The sequence below is a fragment of the Sminthopsis crassicaudata genome, chromosome 4, assembly GCF_048593235.1.
Source record: "Sminthopsis crassicaudata isolate SCR6 chromosome 4, ASM4859323v1, whole genome shotgun sequence".
Classification (NCBI taxonomy): Eukaryota; Metazoa; Chordata; class Mammalia; order Dasyuromorphia; family Dasyuridae; genus Sminthopsis; species Sminthopsis crassicaudata.
Window position 1 is genome coordinate 141,100,933 of NC_133620.1, and position 18,647 is coordinate 141,119,579.

Consider the following 18,647-nt stretch of genomic DNA (forward strand, 5'->3'; position numbering starts at 1 on the left):
TCTCTATATGAACAATATGAACAGAATAATTTCTGATTTTTTCCAAAAAAATTAGAGCATTTCTTATATAGATTGTCAGGGTCTTAATCAGCTTGTGTAAGAATGAAGGAAAGGTACTTCTTTTCTGAAACCAAACCAGACCTAGAAAATTAGGTATAAAGAATAAAGGAAAATTCTATATGTACTATGCCTTTAACTTCTACTTTCATCCACAATTCTTATGAGTAAAAGGCCTTTATGCTTATAAAGTGATGTCATATAATGTAGGACTTTTAAATTATATAATTAATTTATATAATTTCCTACACAAAACATGTTTCAATCAATTCATCAGTAAGCATTATTAATAGCATAATAAAACTACAAAACTTCATAAAGCATGCTATTATATACTTTAGACTATATTGTCAGTTTCTCCCTGCACTTAATTCTTCTAAATTGGTGAGGTCTTATTCCAGCAAAAAACTGCTTTTGACCACATAGTGCAATAAAATTTGGAGTATGACTTTAGAGCCTATGTTTGAATCTCATTTCTGTTTACAATATGGGTAGCTTCAGTCAAATCTCTTTACCTCCATGGTTCTAATTTTCTTCATTTCTAAAATGATGGGGCTGAGCACAAGAAAAGTATATTCTGTTCATACAAACATATTCTAGCAGTAACTCTACATATTCACAAGGGAAGGAAAAGGTCATTTGAAATTAGCTTATTCAGAAACTATATTTGTGGAAAGTTTCTTAGACATTTTATGATGAGCGAAAGAGCTATTTATTCAATAAATAACTTTGCCAAATACTGTCTCCTGTTAAAAAATTGTCTGTCCTGAGTTCTTGGACTCTAGTCAAATACATGTCAACAATAGTGAACAATATTATAATACTTATGTACAGCCAAATTAATAACAATCAAAAGATCTCTTTTGCTTTATGATTTTTTTCAAAATATTTTATAGTTACCCCTTTCACATTTTGCAGAATATGGGTGCAGTTTCCTTGGGGCCTGGAAAATTCATGTAAATTTTTTTGGCCCTCCCTTCTTGCCAGAGATGTCCTCATTTGTTATTGTTGTTGTTGTTCTTCTTCTTCTTCTTTTTTTATGGAATGTTTGTAGTACCTCATTGAAAAATTTGAATTAAGTATTTGGTCGTAGGTGCTATTGTCATCTTTTGACTTTTATGTGTCATCTCTGAAACTCCTCCATATTGCCATTTTTATGCCAACCTGTGTTATATTAAAACCACGATGTCAAAAGTCATGATGTGGAAAGTATAACTATATCATAGGTACATTAAATTGATTCTACTAATACGAAAAGAAAAAAATAAGATTATAATTTTAAAGCTGTAGTTCATTATCCTCAAAATAGAAGCTTATGTTTTTTATTGGTATATATTAAGAAAACATTTTGCAATATAACTAGAGAGATGATTTGGAGCCCAAAAGTCCTGCATTCAACTCTTAACTTTTAATAAATACCGGCACTATGACTCTATGTATGTCATTTCTCAATGCAAATGCATGGCTTTTTCAAACATTTTAAGTTATAGGGAAAATGCTGATCTGTTTTGGGAGAGGAAGCTTCCTCTCTAAAACTTATCTGTGTTTGTAAAATCACAGGTGTGCCCTGCCTTTTGGGTATATAAACTATAAAAATCTAATGTCTAAAATATTTAATAGTACAATTTCTGTGTAGGATCTTCTTATATGTGAATGTAAAAGTACAGTATATGAGTTGTCAAGTCATTGCTTTTTGTTGTCGTTGCTTGTTATATTTGTTATTTTGTTGTTGTTTGCTTTTTCCTTATACTGGAAATCTGGTTCTTTCAGTTTAAAGAGTTCCTTTATTTTTTAGTGTAATATTCCTTCTAATATAACATAAATTTATTCTGTGATCATAGTTCATAGCACACTTAGATTATTGGATACTTGTCCTTTCTTACTGAATCTTATTTTATTACTCATTATAATCATAGTGGAATACAGATATAGCATATAAGAGAAAAAAAGTCTAAAATGAATAGAATGTTATTGCTACTTATCAGCATGGGTAATGGCCAAAGAGAATGTTGGATTGTTGATTTTGATTATTAGTTTTTAATTATTCCCATTTTGTTCTCTCTCTTCTTTTCTTTTCCCCATTAATACAGGGAAAAAACTTAAAATGGGCTGGGTATTTTTAAAGGATGCAAATAATACCATTAAAATGATTCTTAATATTTTATTCCCCAATAGGAAATATTAGATGCACTGGTGAAAGCAGAACCCTTGACTGATGAACTCAAATCTCAGTTAAATAATCTTTGTAGATTTTCTAGAGACCTTAGTACTTACAGTGGGAAAGTTTCTGGTTTAATTAAAGAGTACAACAGGTAAGTATATTTATATACGTATAAACGTGCATTTGACTAAGCTAGATGAATTATGCATATTAATATCTCGCTTCTCAGAATTGCTCTTTCAATTATAGTCAATATTGTGCAGATTAACCTTGGAATTATTGTTTTAGGATTTTATTATGTTCTTATTTGCTAGTGTTAATGGTTTATACATTTTTATTTTCTACAGGACCTAACAAAAAATAAAATAGAAATAGGCAGAGGAGCTTGATTTTTATGTTTCTATGATGTTTTACACTAATTTATCAATATGAATATATTTGTATTGATTTCAGTACTTCAGCATTTATTTTGTATTCATAAATTGAATATAAAATGGCTAGGAATCATTTGAGGAGGCAGGATAATATAGTAGAAAGAACTCTGTACTAAAATTCAAAAGAGCTGGTTTTGTCCAAAGCTGGCTTTATTTTCCCATGGATTAGATGTATAATTTTGGAAAAGATATCTTACTCTCTAAGTTTCGATTTTTTCATTGGTAAAATTGGAGTATTTAAAATCAGTAAGTTTCCTTCTATCATTGACCAATCTAACTCTGAGGCTGTGTGATTTTTTTTTTTCCTTACGGACCTTTCTAGCTTTAACAGGCTCTCTTGATGCTTCAATTTAAGGCAAATAATTTGAGGTGGGGGATGCTCATAAAGTTTCAAAGTATGTATTTACTATGCATAATTTTAATCTTTATTTTTCTTTTTTTTTCATTTTGTTCTCTGCAATGATTTGTTTAGTCTTTGCTTGAAAATATCCAAGGATTGTCAGAATAAAGAGCAGATTTTACAGCAACGATTCCAAAAAGCCTTCAGGGATTTTCAACAGTGGCTAGTCAATGCAAAAATCACAACAGCCAAATGTTTTGATGTCCCACAAAGTATTACTGAAGTATCAACGAGTTTGCAGAAAATACAGGTAACGTATTATTCAGCTCAGCTGAGTACAGTATTTATTGTAAATTACATATTATCTGCATTGGGAAGACATGAATCTTAGGAAAAAAGTCCTGATTTTAAAAAAAAGAAGAAGAATGTCATAATTGAAAGGCTTAAGAATTTAAAGAGAAATTAGTTTATATGTATAAATATATACATTTTTTTTTCTAAGTTGGGAAGGAAGGGTGCATTGTGTGTTTTCATTAAAATAGTACCTTCACAAATATTTTACTTAGGTAGAATTTTTCATTTTAAATAAAAACTTTGTAGGCATTCTGCTAATGACTACTAATGACTAAATTATTGCAAATGATGCATTACTGAATATGTTTGGTCATTGATACTAGGCCCAGAGAAAGACTAATTGTGGTCCCATACCCTATCCATGTTGTCCAGTCTCCCCAGTGGCTGTTCACACATAATTCAATTCAATTCACTTTTAAAAACATCTTTTCAACTTGGAGAGAGTTTTCTGACCCAGACCAAAAGCTCATGCACTTATTATTTGCTTGTCTGTCATTGAGTTTTTTGTTTTTTTGTTTTTTTGTGTGCTGAAAAAAATCACAGGTTTGGGAGCAGGTAGATGATGCATTTGGTAGATCACTGGCCCTGGAGTCAGGAGGACTTAAGTTCAACTCTGGCTTCAGACACTTGTTATTTGTGTGACCCTGGACAAGCCACTTAATCTCAATTGCTTTGCCAAAAATGAAAGAGAGAAAGAAAAATTACTGGACTGCCCTATAATACTTCAACTTAATTCAATAAATCTTTACTTGGCAATTTGGTAATTTGGCATTTGATAGTGCACTCTAATTAGTCTAGGGAACACTAAAAACCAAAATAATATGGCCCCATTGCCCTCAAGGTACTTATAATTTTAATGGGAGATAAAATATGTATACCAGAAAAAATACACAAAGTAATTTCAAGAGTAACCGGGTACGACAGACAATTCTCAGATGAAGAAATTGAAACTATTTCTAGTAATATGAAAATATGCTCCAAGTCATTATTAATCAGAGAAATACAAATTAAGACAACTCCGAGATACCACTACACACCTGACAGATTGGCTAGAATGACAGCGAAAGGTATTGCAGAATATTGGAGGGGATGTGGGAAAACAGGGACACTGATACATTGTTGGTGGAATTGTGAATACATCCAGCCATTCTGGAGAGCAATTTGGAACTATGCTCAAAAAGTTATAAAAATGTGCATATCCTTTGACCCAGCAGTATTACTACTGGGCTTATATCATTCTGGAGAGCAATTTGGAACTATGCTCAAAAAGTTATAAAACTGTGCATACCCTTTGACCCAGCAGTATTACTACTGGGCTTATATCCCAAAGAGATATTAAAGAAGGGAAAGGGACTTATATGTGCAAGAATGTTTGTGGCAGCCCTCTTTGTGGTGGTCAGAAACTGGAAACTAAGTGGATACCCATCAAGTGGAGATTGGCTGAATAAATTGTGTTATATAAATATTATGGAATATTATTGTTCTGTAAGAAATGACTAACAGGATGATTTCAGAAAGGCCTGGAGAGACTTACATGAACTGATGCTGAGTGAAATGAGCAGGACCAGGAGATCATTGTATACTTCAACAATACTATATGATGATCAATTCTGATGGATGTGGCCACTTTCAACAATGAGATGAACCAAATCAGTTCCAATAGAGCAGTAATGAACTGAACTAGCTACACTCAGCAAAAGAACCCTGGGAGATGATTATGAACCACTACATAGAATTCCTAATCCCTCTAATTTTGTCCACCTGCATTTTGAATTTCCTTCACAGACTAATTGTACCCTGTTTCAAAGTCTGATTCTTTTTGTACAGCAAAATAACTGTTTGGACATATATACATATATGTATTTAATTTATACTCTAACATATTTAACATGTATTGGTCAACCTGCCATCTGGGTGGGGGGGAAGGAGGGGAAAAATTAGAACAAAAGGTTTCGCAATTGTCAAAATTACCCATGCATACATCTGGTAAATTAAAAACTATTAAAATTAAAAAAAAATAAAAGAGTAACTGGGTACAAATAATACTTGCCATTAGAAGATTTACTAAGTGAATAATTTCAAATTTATTTGTACAACATTTGGGATGTCTTATTCTTTTGCAGAAATGTAATTGCAAAAAACCAAACAAAACATGAATAAGGCTAGTTTGAAAGTCAACAATGCTATCACAGACTTTGATCTTATATGCCTTTTCTCCCTATATCCCCCACCCCAATACATACTTATTTTTAAAAACACACACACACACATACACACACAAAATTTTATGGCAGTTAAGTGATGTAGTCCATTGAGTCCTGGATTTGTAGTACAGAAGATCTGAGTTCAAATCCTGTTTGGACACTTTAAGCTGTATGACCCTGAGCTTACTTAACTTCTGTTTCCATATCTATAAAATGGAGATAATAAGGGTACCTCATGTGCAACACTTTGCAAACCTTAGAGTGCTATATAAATACTAATTTTTAAAATAGATACCAATTTCAGAGTGTGGCCACATAAATGTATTGTACATTGTCGTCATCATCATCATCATCAACAACATTAATATCGTGTCATTTATTATATTCTAGGCATTGTGCTAAGCTCTTTATAATTATTATTTCATTTGATCCTCACAAAACCTTAGGAGGTACTTATTATTATCCCACTTTACATATGGAACAAAAGGTTTAATACCCAGAGTAATATATCTGGTAACTATCTGAGACTAGATTTGAATTCTAATCTTCCTGAGTTCAGATCCAGCACTCTATCCATTTTGCTGCCTAGCATTTTGTTTTGTTTTGTTTTGTTTTAAGCACCTACTATGTACCAGATACTGTGCTGAGTATTTCTACAAATTTTATCTCATTTCATTCTTATAACAACCCTGAAAGGTATGTGCCTTATAGAATAAAACATCTGGGCTAAAAATAGTTTATCTAATTACTTTAGGTTTGACTGGAAGTTAAATAGAAAAATGACTGGAAGTTAAATAGAAAAACCACCTTGTTGTTTTAGATGTCATTTCATTATTATTAACTTATTTCTTTCTAGGAATTTTTATCAGAAAGTGAAAATGGACAGCACAAGCTAAACATGGTTATTTCTAAAGGAGAACTTCTAAATACACTTATCACAAAAGAGAAGGCTAAATCTGTCCACGACAAAGTTGTCACTGCAAAAGATGACTGGAAGGGCTTTTACTCCAATCTTTGTCAAAAGGAATCTGCCCTAGAGGTATGAGACTGGTCTGATGGAAACTTTCTTGATTTGTTGTTGTTGTTGTTGTTGTTGTTGTTGTTGTTGTTGTTGAAGAACCACATGTCTAATGATTTAAATTGTTCTGTCTATATTTTTTGGTAATTATCTCTTATTAAAAATTGCCCAATAATGCCTACAAAGTTCCAGGACTGGAAGTATAAGCCTTCTCAAGAAAGTGAATTATAGCTGCATGAATGACTTATGTTACAGATTTATTATATCTTATCCCAATAGAGACAATAAGATTAGAATTTAAACTGTATTATATACTCTTTGAAACATACTTCCTTTGAAATATTAATCTTTGATTCAGAAATCCTGAAATATCCGAGATAAAAACAAGAAAACACTGAGGGTCAGATCCATATTTTAATAAATAGGTGTGAAGTTTTGTTCACCAGTAGACCTGAAGAAAGTAGATATGCTACAGGATTTGATAGATAGATACACAGATATATAAATAGAGAGATGCAGAGATAGATATTTTAACTTGAGGCAAGATTGCTCAATGTTCTTGTTGAATAGGTCATACAATAGTAAGATAACTTTTTCCTCTAAATTCAAATAATTTGTGTACATTTTAAGAGAGACTTTAAAAGGCAGTGAGGTTGTGATCTAGAACATACATTTTGGATTCATGCCATTTGAGTAATATCAGTAATAAATGATGCTAAAATTTTTAGAGATTAAGACTACAGAAAAAGAAAAGGTTGTTGCTTCTGATGTGTACTTTTATTATGGAATTATCCTTTCAGCAAAGCTATGCTGCATATACTGGTCTGATATTTAATTGTCAGTGCAAAGCCTGGACCTGAGGTCACACTTATTTATGACCTAAATATGTCATTTCTTAGTGTTCATTTTTTGATTTAAGTCCAGGAATTACCTGGCTGCCCTATCTCACTTTTATTTCTCTGAGAAATTGCATTGTTTTGTGGATAGAGCATTGGATTTGTCAAGACATGTATTCAAGCTCAAACTCTTCTATTTATCAGTTGTGTGAACATGAGCAAGACACTTAAAACTCTCTGAAATTTAGTTTTCCTTATCTGAAAAATGAGAGTAATAATACTTGGATTATTTATCTTACAGGGTAGTTGTAAGGAGAACAGTTTGTAAAACATAGTATAAATATTAGATATTATTTTAGTAGTAGTAGTCAAACCACCATATGTCCATTATTTAGGGATCAGCTTAGCTAAGATTGGAGAAACTCATAATCAGAACATTGCGTTCCTAGTGATTCATTCTTTTTGTGGGGGCTGGAGGCTGGATATCATTTAATATTTTAAAGAGAAGTTACAATCTGTATCAGTACAAAGTGCACTTACCCTGAAATCACAGATTCTTGATGGTTTGAAACAATTGTTATAATTATTTCTCATTCACATGTACCTATTGCATGAGGGCCATCTACCTGCAAATCAGCCTTCACTTTTGCAGGAAATATATAAGCAGTCCAGATTAGAAGGCGATTATTTGTTTTATCAAGCACTCAGTTTTGCTTCTGATGCACAATACTATTCACTGTTCTAAACTCTAGCTGAGCCATAACCCTGACCACAATGGTAGTCTACTCCTTGTTACTGTCCCATTTGGCATATGACAGATAAAATACTTAATGACTTATAGTTATCTGATTTTTTTTTTACTTTACATAACAAAGCTATGTTGAGACACTTTTAAAAAATATAACTATCTTGTTTGATATTATTGATATAATTTACAAATAAGTACAAATATTTGTATATATGTAGTAGACCTGTGATTTCATTAGCTAAGATTGAAGAAACTCCCCTATGATGAATAGATATCAAAATAATAAAAATTTTTATAAAATAGAATATCAATTTGTAGTATACATCATTCCCAATGAAAATTATTGAGCAAGTATTTACTATATGTACAATATTATAATACGTAAAATATTGGGGAGGGGGTAAAGAAGAATATAAGAGATTCATAGATCCACTAAACACTGACTAGATATAAAGGAAGTTAACTCTCATTGATTTTACAGTCTCCTTGGAAAACAAATACTAATTTAAATAAAGAAAATTAATAACACTACATAGTATTTGATAAAGGAGGCAGTATTATATACCTGAAAGAGCATAGGCCGAGGGAGGCTGCAATGTGGTTTCTGAATCCAGATCCAGTTGGAGCTTGCTTATGTGACTAGGAAAATTAAAATTCTCTGAGCTTCCATTTTTTTCCCCTTCTGGATAGTGAGGGAACTTGACTCTATGATCCTTCAGAGATCTATGCTGATATCCCATGATTCTATAATGAAATATTAAGAAAAAGTTTACTATTATAATATAATCCAAGATTCCAAAATTATAAGCTTTCATGGTTAGAGAGAGGATAATAAGGAAGATAAGCTTAGTAATTGGCCTTGAAAGATATTTTGGAGATGGAGAGAAGGAAGATATTATATCTGGAGGGAATCATTGTGGGCAAACAAACTCAGAGTATTTGGTCATGAATGTCCTAGTATTAAATAGTAGAACATAGAGAAGGAAAGTTGACTTGGACCTGGATTGTGAAGGTCCTTGAAAGCCAAGGAATTTTGACATTTTCCTCAAAGCAGAGGGAAACAGAAAGGTTTTGAAGGGCTAAATTTACAGGCATCTACTGCTCTCTTTGCAGAACCTAAAGGTCCAAATGAAGGACTTTGAAGTAAGTGCAGAGCCAGTGCAAAACTGGCTGAACAAAACTGAGAAGATGGTCCGAGAAAGCAGCAGTAGATTACATGATCTGCCAGCAAAGAGGAGAGAGCAGCAAAAGCTTCAGGTGACAAGACCCTATGATCCAATTTTTTTTTCCCTTTAGGGTACTGCAAAGAATACATAGTGCATGCTGAGCCCAGTGAAGGTCTACTGCTTCAGTTTCATCGTTCTTAGGATAAATTTATTCCTTTCAATTCCACAAAAATATTTTATGTTTTCTGACTTCCCTGGGGATTTCTTCAATTTATTTTCTTCCCTTTCCTACTGTGTATTCCAGGTAAACTAGAAAAACTATAGGGGTACTACGATTTACTTGTTGCTTGCTAGTGTTGATTTCTGCTATTTGGGCCAAAGCTCTGTCTGTGGCATGCTTCCTCCCCCGCCCCCCCAACCCCTTAATAGTAAACTTGCTTGTGCTTTACAGTCTGTCCTAGAGGAAATAAACTGCCATGAGCCTCAGCTCACCAGGCTCAAAGAAAAAGCTCAGCAGCTGTGGGGAGGACAAGCTGCCAGCAAAAACTTTACGCACAGAGTGTCTCAGCTGTCTTCTCAGTACCTAGCACTGAGCAATTTAACAAAGGTAATAAATGCGGTATGTGCGCCTTCTTGTGGGGTATGTCAGTGTTACTAGAATGAAAAGCATAATGTTTGATGAATATTTATATATCAGGATTAGAATGTGGTCTCCTGTCTTGCTGCTGTGTCGTGCTCTGTGTCTGGTCCATCCAGTGTCCCAATGCTGCCCGGTGAGTGGAGAAAAGGACTTGTTAAGTGTGATTTTCTTGCCTTGTATACCAGCTGTTTCAGGTACAACACCTTATCATGGCATACTTTCAAGGAACAAGGGACACTTCATGGAATAATTACAGCTAGCATTTACTTAGTTCTTATTTTGAGTCAGGAACTGTGAAACTTTGGGAACAAGATGCTGTTATCCCCATTTTACAGATGAAAAAACATAGGCAGACAGATTACTACTACTAGTAGTAGTGGTGATAGTAATGGAGGATGAAGTTGTAGTAAGTAGTTAGCAGGAGCAGCAGTGGTAGTTATGCTAATAATAATAATAGCTAGCATTTATATACAACTTACTATGTGCAAGGCACAGTAGTAAATCCTTTTAAATTATCTTCTTTAATCTTCACATCAACTCTGGGAGGAGCTAATTTTTTTTAATTACTTTTTATAATTATAACATTTTTTTTGACAGTACATAAGCTTAGGTAATTTTTTTTTTTTTTTTACAACATTATCCCTTGTACTCCCTTCTGTTCCAAATTTTTCCCCTCCTTCCCTCCACTCCCTCCCCTAGATGGCAGGCATTCCCATACATATTAAATATGTTATAGTATATCCTAGGTACAACATATATGTGCAGAACCGGATTTTGTTGTTGTTGTTGTTGCAAAGGAAGAATTGTATTAGGAAGGTAAAAATAATCTGGGAAGAAAAACAAAAAAACAAACAAACAAACAAAAAATGCTCACAGTTTACACTCATTTCCCAGTGTTCCTTTTCTGGATGTAGCTGATTCTGTCCATCATTAATCAATTGGAATTGGATTAGGGGAGGAGGTATTATTAATCCTATTTTACAGATGAGGAAATTGTGGTAGAACTTAAGTGATTTGCCCAGCTAGTAGGTGTCTGAGGCCAGATTTGAATTCAGGTCTTTCTGATTCCGAATCAAGCAGGCTACTTAATGTTCATTGGGAAATATTTACAATCTGCTACTTGATTATAAAAATTTTCTAGCATAATAGTGAGTTCTGTGGAAGAAAACTCTGGTTTTAAAAGTACAACTCATGAATATATGGGGAAATTTTTATTTCTTCCTTATCTCTCCCAATATGTCTAAAAAATCACTTTAGGAAAGCATACTTTAAAGCTGTTAGTTTTAAGGAGATAAAATTAGATTAAATTTTTTAAAACTGTTTTTGCTCTAACTTCCTTACTATAGTGGAAGCTACTATATAGATACTCAAATTTATATAATATTTTAAAATTATAATGATGTTGCCACTCCATTAAATTAATTATTGCAAAGCATTTAGGTCACTTCAAAAACCTTTCAATTTCCTAATCCAAAACTGTCATCAAATTTTATCTGCTTAAAACTAGAATGTTTTAAAGATATGTTTTCCTAAAGCATCCCATTATGACACAGAGGATGTAGGGGGTTTGCCAAGTGGTTAATGACAAGATAATAATTCATTTAGTGCTTTAAAGTAAAAATTACATGACATATTAGATAGCTCTAGCATAAGAGCAAAGGCTTGTCTAATAACTAGCACTGAATTTAATAGCTGTTAATGCTTTGGTTGTGAATCTCAAGTCTGAATTAGCTTTGTTGGAATTAAATTGTAATCCCAGTGCCATTTAAACCTGTGACCTGGGACTGTGATATAACGAAAAAGAATGAACTGTATGTGGCATGACAGCTCATAGCCCTATGGTTTTTCTCTCCTGGCTAACCTCCATGGCACTGGCTCTGAACAGCTGCAGTATTTCAGTTTGGTCATATTCAGGTCAGACACTTCTCATACTCATGGACTCATCTGTATTGAAATCTTCTTTGTAGAAACAGGTGGAAGTCCTTAGGGTAATAACTGCAGAATTAGGTTTGAAGGAAGTTGTTTTCCGATCTTCTCAAATTATAATGAAACAGGAACATCACAAAGGAAAATCCTATATATATATTTAATAATGTGCTTATAAATCAGGATGTCAAATCAGCTCATCTTGGCATAAAAATACTTCTTAAATGCACATTACCTACTGTATCATGTTGAACAAATAAATTATTATTTATAACGTGAAGTGAAAAGCAGCAAGGTAGAAAGGACAATGTTGCTGAAGAGCTTTTGACTGAGAAGTGCAGCATATAATCCTTATCTTTGATGGCTGCTGTCAATTCTACCTTATACAAATCTCTTAATCTTTAATGTCCCAGATAATTCTCCAAGGCCCTAATTTGCAGAACTATAGTAAGTTTGCATTGATAGAGGAGATTTCCAGTTTGGAAGTTCCCTACTCCAAGTAAATGACCTAACTTTTCTCCTGTCCCATAAGTATAATCACATTTATATCCTTAATTTACATAGTATGAAAATGTAACTACATTGCCTTTAAGTGAATTGCTATAGGGCTTTGACTTTCATGAATTTGACAATATGCACACAAATTAAGATTCATCTATAAGACTTTGAGAAAAAGACCAAAATGAAATACAGATATAAACAATAGGTAATAACAGAATAGTACCTATTAATTATGAAAATTTTTTAACATTGTCCAAAACTATAAATAAAAAGTGGGAGGGAGGCTGTTAATAAAGTTAGTTGAGTTCTTTTATTGTTGTTCTTAAGACTATATTAGAATAGTTTATTTATTTTTCAAATAGTTCTTGGTATTTAACTTAATGTATAATGTAGACATAATATAAAATCATATCTCAAAGGCCATAAACTTCTACCTGTATTATTATCTTTATTCTGTTTTTAGCCCGTAAAATTTTCTTTTAAATATTTTCAGATTCTTATTTTTGTGCATCTTGAATATTTAAGCTATCTTCTGTGAATTTTAGGAGAAAGTTTCCCGGTTGGACAGGATTGTAGCTGAACACAATCAGTTCTCCCTTAGTATTAAGGAGTTACAAGACTGGATGGCGGATGCAGTTCATATGCTGGAATCCTACTGTCAGCCAACTTCTGACAAAAGTGTCCTGGACAGCAGAATGTTAAAGCTGGAGGTAAGTATTCTTCCTCAGACACTTTCAGAGTTGAAAGAATCTATTTCTCTAGAAAGATTTCTCTATCTCCATTTTTCTGGGGTAGCTTACATTTGGTCTTATTTGAAATCAAAGGTTAAAATACATTAAAATGAAATTTAAATTCCAACTCTGTTGTTTAATGCCATATAGTAAGTGACCATGGGAAGTTATTTAACCTTCTGAGACTTTGGTCTTCCTAGCTGTAAAAGGAGTATATTTTAGTGGAAAGAGCTGTGGCTTCTGAATTGGAAGACCCGAGTTCAAATCATTCTTATTTTTTACAATTATTATCTCATTTAATCCTTATAACTTACTCCTTCTGTGAATTTAGGCAAGTCGTTTGATTTCTCTGAGTCTCAATTTCCTTGAGCATAAAATTAGGATGCTGAGCTTGTCCATGATCCTTGATCCTGTGACTATATTATCTCTTAAGTTATTTCCAGGTCTAATGATGTTATCCTATAAGAACACTGAGGGCTAAAGTAAGAGATCTTAGAGATCCCAGTGTCTGTGGCCTAGCATAAGAATTTACAAACATTCACATATTATTTAACCCAATATATTTTATCATCCACTGCAAACATTTGTAATAATATTTAGAACTAGAAGCTCAATTAGAATCCCCAAACAGAACCATATGCATTTGAAACAAATGTTTTGATAAAACATTTTACAAACATTTATATTTTTCAGTAATTGTTTCTTTCACAAACTTTATTGACCTAATTTTTTACCTGACTTTTAGACACGTTCCCTATCTTGGTATGAATTCTAAATTAGGATGTTATTATTGTGCAAAAAATGTTGAGAACTTGATATTTAAGGTGAAAGTTAAATTTTCTTAAAATGTTACTTGGGAAATATTTAATAAAATGAAAAATAGTGTAAAAATCAAGTTTTGGATACAAATTTCTTTATAGCAAAAATATAATAATTTAGCTCCAACTTTGGGATATACTTGGTTCCTGGATTAGGAACTCATGTTTAGAGTTTTTATAGTTAATATTCATAGAAGGTCTAAAACCTGTGTAATTATTATCACTTTAAAATCCCCTTTCTCTTACCCTTTCTTTTTCAGTGATAGGTAAGATAAAGTTGTTGTTGTTTAGTTGTTTTTCAGTCATGTTTGACTTCATTTGAGGTTTTCTTGGCAAAGATAATAGAGTGGTTAGCCATTCCCCTCTTTAGCTCATTTTACATATGAGGAAACCGAGGTAAAACTTCTTGACTCCTGGTCTAGAGCTCTATCTACTTTGCCACTTAATTAATATATTCTCTCATTGAACTAATTCTGATGAGAGTGAGACTGACCTGCACTCTCCCTCTTCTTAAAGTACGTCCTTGCATACCTCTTTTCTGTGAGATAATTTTTCCCATTTTGCTCTCTCTTACCCCTTTTCTCAATGCATCTTTCTTTTTCACTCCTTTTTTTTTTAGAGCATTCCAATATATTCTAGCTTACATCTGTATGCTTTGTCAATGTAAATTCCTTCTAACTGTCCTAATAATCAAAAAGTGCTTAGGAGATATATTATATTCTCATATAGGAATGTAAGCATTTTAACCTTAAGAGTTTTTTATGATTTCTTAATCAAGTTTAACTTTTTGTGCTTCTCTTGAGTCTTGCGTTTGTCATGTTTTCTATTCAGTTCTGGTCTTTTCACCAGAAATGCTTGAAAATCCTTTCTTTCACTAAGTATTCATTATTTCTCAAAGTATTAGATCCAGTTTTTGTAATTAGTTATTTTCATTTGTAATCCTAACTCTTTTGTGTTTTAAAATAATATATTCCAAACCCTCCACTCTTTTAATGTAGAAGCTGCTGAATCTTTTGTGATCCTGACTGTGATTCTATAATATTTGAGTAGGTTCTTTTTGGCTACTAGCTTTTTTTTCTTCTAGAGTTGGAAGTTTTGGAATTAGGATATAATATTCCTGGGAATTATCATTTTGGGGTCTAATGAGTGGATTCCTTTAATTTTTACTTTACACTCTGTAACTAAGATATTAGACCAATTTCCTTTATAATTTCTTGAAATGTGATGATTAGGCTTTTTTTCTGATTATGGCTTTCAGGAAGTCCTATAATTCTTAAATTATGTCTCCTTGAACTATTTTATTTCCCTTTTAAAATTCCCTTATTTTTATTTTATAGTTTTTATAGTTTTTATTTACCAGATATATTCATGGGCAATTTCACAGCATTGACAATTGCTCCAATTTTTCCCCTCCTTTCCTCCCCCCAGATGGCAGGTTTACTAATACATGTTAAACGTGTTAAATTATAAATTAAATACAATACATGCCTTGAACTATTTTTATGTCAATGGATTTTCTGATGAGATATTTCACATTTTCTTTTCTTTTTTTCTTTTTTGACTTTGTTTCAGTGTTTCTTGATGCTTCATGACCATTATCTTCTTTTGGGCCAATTCTAGTAGTCTAGAACTTGGAAACACATCCCTTTCTCTCATGAAGCTATAAGTGCTAGTGGTCTTCCCTGTCCTATAACATCTCAATCTCTGGATACTGTTTCTGCTATTACACCCATGTCTAAACTCTACTACTGGTATTGCTGAGTGTGGTCCAGCTCCAGTGTCACAGACTTTTATTCTGGCCTCCTAAGTTGTCTTGGGCTGAAAAAACTGTCTCACTCTGACCATTTGTTCACTGTGCTATTCCAGAATTTGATTTGTTGGATTATTTTTAAATGATTTTGAGGGGAAATGTTGACTCAGTTGCTCTCTCTACTCCACCATCTTGTTTCCCATGATTTACTTTTCTAAATTAAATTAAATCCTGTAGATTTAATTATTCTTGAAGTAGAAATGATTGATTTTAAAAAATTGAACTGAATGTACCAAACCTTTCTGATTTTTAAAAAATCAGTTATGTGATATTGTATTTAACTTACACTTTAACATATTTAACATGTATTGATCAATCTGCCATCTGGGGGAAGGGGTGGGGGAAAGCGGGGAAAAGTTGGAACAAAAGATTTTGCAGTTGTCAATGCTGAAAAATTACCTATGCATATATCTTGTAAAAAATGTTATGTGCGTTAGTTTATGTGTATTACTAATTAGAGTTTATTGGAGGTTTTTTTTGAGGAGGAGGATCAAGGGTATAGAGAACCTGAAATTATCAAGTGACTTTTCTATAAGCCATATAATAAGTTGCTGGGAAAAAGGTGATACAGTGATGTAAAATCAATAGAGTTATGGGTCTGGAATAAGGAAGACCAGAGTTCAATTTGGGTACTGGGTAATTATAAGCAAGACTTATATGTCTGGCCCAGTTTCCTGGTTGTCAGGATCAAATGAAATATAATTTTAAAATACTTAGTAAAATAACTAGCACACAATTGATACTATATAAAAAATAGTTTTTCTTTCCCCCAACCCAGAGTATTGTTCCTTTGCTTTTTAGGCACTGCTTTCTGTGAAGCAGGAAAAAGAGATTCAAATGAAAATGATAATGACTCGAGGAGAGTCTGTTCTACAAAATACCTCTCCAGAAGGTGTTCCTGCTATTCAGCAACAATTACAAACTGTCAAAGACATGTGGGCTTCTCTTTTATCTACTGCTATCCGTTGTAAAAGGTAAGAGGAACTAGGATTTTTAAAAATCAGAATTATATTCTAAAATCATTAGGATTAAAATCTTATGACTTTATATTTTATCTATCTATCCTCCCTCCTTCCCTCTTAACCTTTTATTTCTTTCCCCTTTCTTCCTTCCTCCCTCTCTTTTCCCTTTCCTTCCTTCCTTCCTTCCATCCTTCCTTCAGTCCTTCCTTTATTTTCTCCCCTGATATTTCTGTTTATCATATTCCAATATTGTTTTAGAGTTATTAGCCTTTTTATGTGAATTTTTATTTTTAAATTTTATTTTAGTCAATTGGAAGGAGCTCTGTCCAAATGGACAAGTTATCAAGATGATGTTCGACAATTTTCCAATTGGATGGACAATGTAGAAGCTAGTATAAATGAATGTGAGAGGCAGTGGGCAGAATTTCGAGATAAAACAACTGCCCTTGGGAAAGCAAAGGTTTGTGCCTAATTTAGTTTAAAACTTAAAACCATTTTGTAATATAATTATAATTCCTATTAAAATATTAAAATGATTGTGAAGTTGATAATTGGGGAAATGGTTAGAGTTTTGAAAACTTGATTTTAGGATACTGTGTTATTAATAAGAATTAGGTTTTTTTTTTCACACTTCAAGTGTAAAACAACCACAAAGTGAAAACTTAGAAATTAAAAATATTTCTTTAATCATTTTTAGTTTAATGATTCTTCACAAAATAAAAACATATGCTGTTTTCTTTTTATACTCCTGTAGAGGCAAAAGTTTTCTTTCACATAATAACTAAAGAAGTTATTTTATGTTTATCTTTCAAGTATTTTATTTTACTTTTTCTTTGTTTTCTTTCTCTACTTTTGGTATTTCTTTATGATTTAAAAAAAAATCTACCCTCTATTAGATTTTTATGGCATTATCCTTTCTTATAATAATCATCCTTTTTAATGTAATAAAATTATTTTCACAATATTAATTTTTCTACTGTGATATTCAAATTTAATATTCTCAGGGTATTAATTTTCTCTAATGATGAAACTACTGTTGGAAAAAAAAGACACTAGTTTTTTTTGTTTTTTTTTAGGATAATAATTACCTTTTAGATTTTACTTACACTTCTGAATCCTAATGAAAAATCTGATATATTTAACGGTGGAGATATAATGAAGACTATGCTACTAAAAGATTTTGTTTTTATAAAGGCACCATTTGGCTTCTTTTTTGCATATATCTATATATACATACCTGTATATATGTATGCATACTTACAAAACATATATCTATGTATATGTATGAATATATCTTATGAACAAATTACTTGTCCCTATCATATTCAGTGGTTTGTGGAAAAGAGCACCTATAGATCCTAAATTGCCAACTCTAAAATTTTCTGTGTGGGTATTTACCCTTAGAAAGAAGCAAATGCTATAAAACAAGAGTTGGTTCAATGTTTTTGATTGTTTAGACTTTTAAAAGGTGATGGAGAGCAGACTTCAAATGCTGAGGAGACTAGGAACAGACTGTCCCCAGATGTATCCCCTGGGAGGGATATAAGCTGCTCCTCAATACAAAAGAACCTCATAGAGGAAATCAAAAAGGCTCTCACAAGAGAGCTGGAAGAGAAATGGGAAAAGGAAAGGGAAGCTTGGCAAGAGAGCCTGGAGAAGTCATCCCATGCATTCAAAGACAGAGTGGATAAAGAAATCAAATCATTGAGAAACAAGATTAGTGAGCTGGAAAAGTAAACAACTCCAAGGAAAACAGGATTAGTGAGCTGGAAAAGTTAAACAACTCCAAGGAAAACAGGATTAGTGAGCTGGAAAAGGTAAACAACTCCAAGGAAAACAGGATTAGTGAACTGGAAAAAGAAATCAGCTCTCTAAAAAATAAAATGGAAAAAAATTCCATAGAAGATAAAAACTCAATTGGACAATTACAAAGAGATATAA

General features: G+C 32.5%; 1 protein-coding gene across 21 annotated transcripts in view; it reads left to right on the plus strand.

The window, feature by feature from the left end:
* The window catches only part of SYNE1 (spectrin repeat containing nuclear envelope protein 1), a 571,419-nt gene that overhangs the window by 305,756 nt on the left and 247,016 nt on the right, over nt 1-18,647 (plus strand). For all 21 annotated transcript variants that reach the window (XM_074309511.1, XM_074309493.1, XM_074309505.1 and 18 more), the window contains 8 exons: nt 2,233-2,369; nt 3,125-3,302; nt 6,407-6,589; nt 9,266-9,409; nt 9,770-9,925; nt 12,931-13,095; nt 16,546-16,718; nt 17,013-17,166. In XM_074309511.1, coding sequence (XP_074165612.1) covers nt 2,233-2,369; nt 3,125-3,302; nt 6,407-6,589; nt 9,266-9,409; nt 9,770-9,925; nt 12,931-13,095; nt 16,546-16,718; nt 17,013-17,166 — 1,290 coding nt within the window. The remainder of the gene's footprint in view (nt 1-2,232; nt 2,370-3,124; nt 3,303-6,406; nt 6,590-9,265; nt 9,410-9,769; nt 9,926-12,930; nt 13,096-16,545; nt 16,719-17,012; nt 17,167-18,647) is intronic.